This window comes from Micropterus dolomieu, linkage group LG14 (assembly GCF_021292245.1).
Source record: "Micropterus dolomieu isolate WLL.071019.BEF.003 ecotype Adirondacks linkage group LG14, ASM2129224v1, whole genome shotgun sequence".
NCBI classification, from domain to species: domain Eukaryota; kingdom Metazoa; phylum Chordata; class Actinopteri; order Centrarchiformes; family Centrarchidae; genus Micropterus; species Micropterus dolomieu.
Window position 1 is genome coordinate 21,820,519 of NC_060163.1, and position 7,633 is coordinate 21,828,151.

The 7,633-nt window shown below is 40.0% G+C and overlaps 1 protein-coding gene across 2 annotated transcripts in view; it reads left to right on the plus strand.

The window, feature by feature from the left end:
* The first annotated feature begins 1,059 nt into the window (after window positions 1-1,059).
* The window catches only part of LOC123982628 (kelch domain-containing protein 1-like), a 14,611-nt gene continuing 8,037 nt past the window's right edge, over window positions 1,060-7,633 (plus strand). Inside the window, exons 1-11 of one of the 2 annotated variants that reach the window (XM_046068279.1) lie at window positions 1,060-1,505; window positions 2,347-2,417; window positions 2,723-2,840; window positions 4,286-4,398; window positions 4,776-4,866; window positions 4,995-5,093; window positions 5,273-5,347; window positions 5,985-6,043; window positions 6,167-6,279; window positions 6,806-6,878; window positions 7,081-7,279. In XM_046068279.1, coding sequence (XP_045924235.1) covers window positions 1,404-1,505; window positions 2,347-2,417; window positions 2,723-2,840; window positions 4,286-4,398; window positions 4,776-4,866; window positions 4,995-5,093; window positions 5,273-5,347; window positions 5,985-6,043; window positions 6,167-6,279; window positions 6,806-6,878; window positions 7,081-7,264 — 1,098 coding nt within the window. In that variant the 5' untranslated portion in view covers window positions 1,060-1,403 and the 3' untranslated portion in view covers window positions 7,265-7,279. Of the gene's footprint in view, window positions 1,506-2,346; window positions 2,418-2,722; window positions 2,841-4,285; window positions 4,399-4,775; window positions 4,867-4,994; window positions 5,094-5,272; window positions 5,348-5,984; window positions 6,044-6,166; window positions 6,280-6,805; window positions 6,879-7,080; window positions 7,280-7,633 lie in introns of those variants that run through there. The other variant, XM_046068278.1, reaches the window with a different exon arrangement.

The following is a 7,633-nucleotide window of genomic DNA, read 5'->3' on the forward strand; positions in this document are numbered from 1 at the left end:
TTAGTTGCGTACAAAATTCCTTCCTTGTATCACTTACTAGAGGGTATTTCATGCTAAAAAGACTGAAGAAACTCAACTTACTTTTATTTGTTTTACTCCAACTGCTGAAGCCTAAAATGAACATTTGTTGAACTCTAGAATATATTTTCACACAGACTCTGGACTGTAGATGTTGCCCCCACATCAAATCGTGTTAGGAAGGGATCTCTTTGCTTTCAGAATAAACAGAGCAATGGTGGACTGCAACTAAATACAAGTAGCCTACTGTACTTGTACTTTACTTGAATATTTCCATTTTATGCTACTTTATAAGTCTACTCCACTACATTTAAGAGGGAAATGTTGTTTTTACTCCACTACAAGTATTAGTTAGTTGTTACTTTGGAGGTTTAGACTGAGAGTTAAAAACGAAATATAAATCAACTAATAAATTGTGATCTATTATTATAGGTTAAGCAACCAAGTTATTAAAATTAGCTCCACTTCTATCAGCTGTAATTTACAGACCAATGCATCACTACTAAAAGTAAAAAATGTGCTCATTAATTAGTCTATATTTTGATAATTGTACTTTTACTTTAAGTAAAGATTTTGAATACCGGATTTTTACTGGAACAGCAACATAGGGGTGATTACTAATGCACATTAGTGCATGTGAGTGTTGTTTTTAGACAGACTTAACTTATCCTTTAACGCTATTAGTGACACCTGTGATCTCCAGGCATGTCTACTGTGTTGAAGAACAGGCTGGACTTGTCATAAAAGAAAGAAACACAGCTGAAACTAATCACATAGCCTAATGATTGTTCCCTTCATTGTCATTAAGCCAGCATGTCAGACATGAAAGGAAAATTAATAACGAGTGCCACATAAATGCTATGCACTCATTATTTTATTCTACACTATCTCTTTAACTTGACAGTTCTGAGCCAATTGGTCTGATTATATTTTCATTTTATTAGATGTAAACTGTGAAAAAGTATGTGCAGAAATATATGGATTAACTTAATTATAAAGCAAACAACAAATTATTAAACAAGGTCTTGTCCAAATAAAACATAAGGGTTCAGTTCATGAAAATGCACACATTTAATTTAATATATTAAAGATAGGTGCAACCCTAAAGGTGTTAAATGAGTTTCAGAGCTCACCGTGGACGTGAATGTGCATAACAACAAGCATGCTGGGGGGAGGAGTAAAAGAGGACAGCAATCCTGTAAAACACGTTCCGCAACCTCACCAATCCAGTCGGCCTTTCTCTCTGCAGCAGAACACCTCTGTTCCCCGAGCCACCACAACATTCCTGTTTGCGTCCCCCTCCCTCTGGTAACCATTGTAGTTGTTTTTATTTGAGCGGTGAGTCTCTGCTCAACAGTCAGAGAACCAAAGAGTCCCGGTTTGGGATGGATGCTGTTGAGAGAACCGCCCCGGGGAGCCGGCTGGAGAGGAGCAGTCACACGGCGTTCATAGACAACAACACACTGTATGTTTGGGGAGGTTACCAGGTAAGAAACGTCGGCGTCTAATTTAATTTACTCAATTTCTACCTGCGCAGGTGTGTCTGAGAGGAGCCGCATCACGAGACGCCTAAACACGGCTTTTAAAGTCTTCATTTCCTCCAATAGATTAATTGAAATTCACCATTTAGGCCTACTACTTCTTCTTTTTTTTTCTTTTTCTTTTTTATTTCAATAAAGACATTTATTTAGTTCTGACATACACTCAGTTCAAAGTTTATTTGGTGAATTCTACGTTTTATTAAGGTTATAATTTTAGAAATGTGTTGATTCAACTTATCAACTGTATAGTTTGTCTAGGCTACCTTTTTATTGATGCAAGTATAGTAGACACATCCATGTAACACAATTCCCCACTAATAGGCTACAGCCTTCAAAATGACCACAATGTTGAATCGACACCTAAATACAGTGACCTAAATTAATCTACACATCGGCCTGTACCCTTAATGTAGGTAGGATTTATTGCAGAGAAATTGTGTTACTGCATTAGCTTTGGTTTAGACTAACTGGCAACTTAATGTATAGTTGCCTGTAGAACAATGTTGAACTGGAAAACATGCAGAAATGTTCTCTAAAGCAACTTTATGGCAACAGAGCTGGATTCTCCTATGACCATTTCTATGCATGAACATGTTTGAACAAGAAAACCTTTCTAAGACCACACTCTATCCTGTTGCATCCTGATTGGTGCAACACTAGATCAGAACCTGAGCCAGGACATATTTCAATGTTTGTGATGTTGGTTTTTAGTGGCTTTATTCAGCAGATGAGGGTTCAAGCACACAGTGGACAAGATGTTATCTCCTTTTGTTTTTTCCCCTCACAGGCAGTTGCTGGGGAGGACATCATGTTGCCCAGTGATGAGATATGGCTCTGTGATTTAGACAGCGGGACGTGGTGAGATAAAGACGGCTGTTGACACTGTCATCTTGAAATTCAAGCTATGGACGTTGCCCTAGAGCATGTTTTTGTTTTGATAAAGTCAGTTCTTTTAAAAATAGTACAAATGATAGTGAGTGCTCAGTTAAAGTGAGAATTTGTCTGTATTTATCAAATAAATATCTAAAGCAGTTTTCTGTTGAGTCACTTTAGTCGGATGCAAACAGTTCCCGTGTGTGTGTGTGTGTGTGTGTGCTTTGTTGAAAGTCAACTCTCAGTATGGTTCAGCTGTCTTTTACCGCCCTTCTCCTTTTGTGTGACAGGGAACGGAGGGACATTGCTGGAGACAAACCCCCAGAGTTATCAGGCTCCTGTGGTTCCCATGTTAATGGCACACTCTACATCTTTGCAGGATGCGACGCCCTTGGGTACACAAACCAGGTGAGTCGGCGGGCCTTGTTTGTGCCTCTCATATACTATTACATTCCAGTGACAGAGCTGTGTTTGTCTGAAAGATAAATATCCAGCAGTCTTTGAAAAGAGCCAGAGGTTCATTTTAACAACACATCCTTCTGTAGCCTACTGACACATTTACAAAAACTATTTTAACTGTCCATATTTGGTCTGGCTCTTTAACCTGTTTCTCAAGTTGAGACCCCAACTTCCTAATCAAAGTAAAGTTTGTAACTGGAAAGACATGTGACATTCAGTGGTGTGCAATTCGGTCCCAAACTTAAGTTATATTTCTCTCCATGGTGTTATTTCCATACAAAGTGAGGCATTTAGAGGTGCTTTTTTCTTGTGTTTCACAAAATAGTTAATAGTAATCCAGTTATTTGGATTATGACCAAATACCTGAAAATCTAATGACAATCCCATCATTCTCACCTGTACTTTGTTTAATGCTATTTAGCAAATGTTAGCACACTAGCAAAAGATGGTGAACATGGTGGGGGGTGGGGGAACATCAGCATGGTACATGTCATTGTTGGCTGAGTCTGAATATAGCTGGAAGCACTGCTGTGCATAAACAGAGCTGTGAGTGTGGCTGTAGACTCTTGCGAGTATGCTTCATCAGAGTGTTTTTCGGAAACCACCTGCATGAGTGGATTCTGTGCAGATGTTAGAAAGGAGCCAGGGTTTGAAACCCTTATCCCACTGTTTTCATTATTTACCCATTATGCATGGGCTGCAGTCTGAATAGCTTCAAGGAGAGACTGTCTGAAAATTTGCGTTATTCCCACATTTAAAGGACTACTACATCTCCTTACTGTCGGTGATGCCTTGGAGTGTGGCCATTCATAGCAGCTCTACATACTTTCCTTCTGAGTTGTTTAAGGCCAATAACATTTATGAATTTGGACTGAAATTAATTTCTCCTTTTTTAGAATAGAAATGTCATTTTTAAAAAGTCTCTTGAGGTACATTTCTCTTTTTCAAAAGGCCTGAGTCACTTGAAATGTCTGATGTTTAATTATCTAAAGGTGGACTTTTCAATTGATGTCTGTAATGTAAATTATTCCCAGCCCAGGCTGTGCACTACAAAAATGCAGTTCTTCCAAGCTCATGCCAGAGATTATCTAGCTCTGATCATCTGGTCTGATAGCTGTCTGAAACAGGCGCCAGCATTTTATAGAGGGAGACAGGAAGTTAACAAGACTGGCTTTAAAGGTGAAAAGAAATCTTCTCAGTATTTTCAGTGAGGTCTGTCCAGTTAACAGAAATTACAGTGGTGAGGATCTTTCAATTTTGTTTTACGGGAAATCTCAAATCTGCTCTGGCTTCTTAATGATTTAGCTCCTTGACAGCAATGGATGGAGTCTCATTTGACAATAAACATGATGAGCCCCTTGATAAATCTGATTTAATTTAACTCCTGTTTGTAGATGTTCAGCGTTGACCTCACAGAGGAGAGCTACTCATGGAAGAGAGTGACCGATACAAAGGGAACGACGCCCTCACCGCGAAACAAACACTCCTGCTGGTTACACAGAGACAGGTCAGTTCTGTCTGTGGAAATTCACACCTCAAGACACAAACTGCCCATGAAGAACAGCTGGACCAGCGCATACTAACAAGCTGAAAAGGAGCTCCAGCTGAGACCTCCAGCAGCGCCCTTTTCACTCAGAAGAACTGGTCATTTTGCATTTTAAATGCACATTGACAGCTCTACAGGAGGGAAATTTTGCTTTAATACCTCCAAAAGGTCTTGTGTTTTTTGTTTTACTTTAGAAACTAGTTAAGGGATCTTTTGAAGAACTGGTACAAGCAAAATATTGAATAAGAAAGGAACAGTCTTCGGTGGATTCAATCAGATTTTTCACACAAATTTCAGTTTCGCATGAATTTATGGCGTGTTGCTTTTTCTTGGTGCAGATTAATCTATTTTGGTGGATATGGATGTAAAACCATAGGGGAGGTGCGAAACACATCATCGACAAGCTTCATCGTGGAAGAGATGTCCTGGGTAAATGATACCAAAAATACATCACCACAGCAGCTGCATTTGAGCGTCTTGTGTGGTTACTGTGTACAAACTTTAGAATATAGTTTTTTGTTTTGTACTCATGATCATATTCCAATCTTGCCTTTTAGACAACAATTGGAAACACGTTATTTAGGTGCTGGGGCTGGAACAATGAAGTCAGTGTTTTTGACACACACACTGAAACGTGGAGCAAGCCAGAGACTCGGGTGAGTAACGCAACATGATTCATGTCTAAGACATTATTAGGGCCACTTGCGCTGTACTTTTTTTTTAACTATTGGACAATATAAATACAATGAGGGATTAATATTATAAATCTTAAACACTGTATATGACCATCATATTATGTAGGAATGATATGAATAGAACTTGTGTTTATGTCTAGGGTCCCGCTCCTGCCCCCAGAGGCTGCCATGCCAGTGCCCTTCTGGGGAACAAAGGTTACATCTCTGGTGGCGTGGTGAGTTGGCTTGGCGTCACTGGGAAGCTTGTATGTTAAGGTTATATGGGATATGGCCAAAATAACATGGACACCCATGTCCATGTTATTTTGTGTACTTGTGGACTGGAGCTATTTTTCGTGTTTCTCCTTTTTTCCTGTTTAGTTCCAATTTAGGGGAAATCTTAATGAGACAGTATACAAAGATATTTCAGACAATAGTGTGCTACCAACAGTTTGGGGAAGGCCCTTTCCTGTTTCAACATCCCTTTCCTGTTGTGACGTGACAAAGTCCAGATCTTTAAAGAAATGGTTTTCATTTAGTTTGGTGCGGAAGAACTTGACTGGCCTGCACAGAGACCTGACCTCAGCCCCATCCAGCACCTTTGGGATGACCTGGAAAGGTGACTGCGAGCCAAACCGTATTGCCCAAACATCACTGATGCTCTTGTGGCTGAATGGGGAGCAACTCCCTGCAGCCAGGCTTCAAAACCTTGTGGAAAACCTGAAACCAGAATGGTGGCGGCTATTATAACAGTAGCATTAATGCCCATAGTTTTGTAAAAAGATGTTTAGGGTGAAATGTTTGGGTATCTACATACTTTTTGCCATGCAGTGTGTCTGACCATGTGAGTGAACACTTTCTATATGCTTGTAGGAAACTGCAGAGTTGGACATGTTCTGCTTGGACCTGGAAACCTGGACCTGGACTCGAATGTAAAACTTCTTTCACACATGCAGTAGTTGTAACCTTTTTATAAGTTTGATTTCTACAGCTTTTCTTTCCGACTTACTAACCTCTGTTGCGTTCTGCTCTGCGTGTGTATTCCTCTCCACCAGTGACCTCTCCCAGTCTTGTACGCCTCTGGGGCGCTCTATGTTCACCATGACGCCCATATCGGATCACACGCTCTTCATATACGGAGGACTCGGCACAGACGGAAAAACTCTTAGTAAGTCTCGACCACAGACGTTTCTATCTCTAATCCTTCTACATTTAACTCTGCATTCGACACATCAGCTGCTGCATAGTCCTCTCCCTCGTGGACACAATATAAGACAGCGGGCCCCTGGGCAAAGACATGTAAATGGCGCCCAAAACTGTGTGGTCGCAAAATGACTACAAAGTCAACGAAATGAAGCAGCAACGTAGTTTTATGAATTTGTGGTGGTTTAGCATTTCTTTGTAGCAGTTTGACTTTCCAACAAGAAATGTTAAGTTACTTCAAACAGAGGCTCTACCCCTGGGGCCAGTGCCTGGTTGGCCTGTTCAGTAATCCATCCATGCTCTGCCTGATGTTAAACGTTGAAACTATTAGGAAATTATCTGCAGATTATAATCCTCCTCATCTGCCTTGGACTAGTATGCCCAAGGTTGAAGGGCACCGTAATATCAAAGGACGACATCATTTCTCAAGTGGAAGTGAAGCTCCCTGTGGTTTAATCTGAACTTTGTCATCCATCTTTTTTCTGCTATAGATGATGCCTGGCAGTTTAATGTGCAAAAGAGAGAGTGGAACAAGATAACACACCAACACCAGGACAAACCGAGGTAGTTAATTTGAAGTTCATTAAATTGCTGTATGTTTTTGCGCCCAGAGATCAGTTGATATGACCATAAAAGTCACTTTTTAAATAAACACAACTTCTTCAGCTGTTAAGTGTCTTTGTCAAACCTGACGCAAGTGATCATACCTCATAGTTCAATCAATGTGTGATTTTTTATTTTTTTTTGTTGTCTTCGCCTTCCTCAGGGTTTGTCACACGGCGTGTCTTGGAAGTGACAACGATGTTGTTGTATTCGGGGGAAGCAGCAACATGTGCATCCTCATGGACTCGGTATGTGATGGAAAACCTTCAGGATTTAGCCCAACTGTACTCTTAGTTGTCATAAATGAAGCTTTCAAATATAGCTTTAAAACTACAGCCAGGTCTTAGTAAGAAAAATGCTGTGCAGCATAATCTGTTCCCTTTTAAGATGGTGCACACGTCAGTAAAACATTGCAGCATTATGACTTTAAACCCCTCATTTGTTCTGTAACATTTTTTTTACCTTATGCAAGTTATCCGGTGAACCTATAGCTCAGTGATTAAGTAAACGTGTTGGGTAAAAAAGAAAGCTTAAGTGGTTTAAGCACTCAAAAGTATAACAAAACAATTGTATTGGAAAATGTGGTGTAAGGACAAGAGGAATGGATTTCTGAAAATGTCCAGGTTGCATGTTCAAAGTTGCCACCTTGTGAAACACTGAAATCTGCTTAAGGAATTGTACTAATGTAAATGCTCCGTACTTGTATAGCGCCTTTC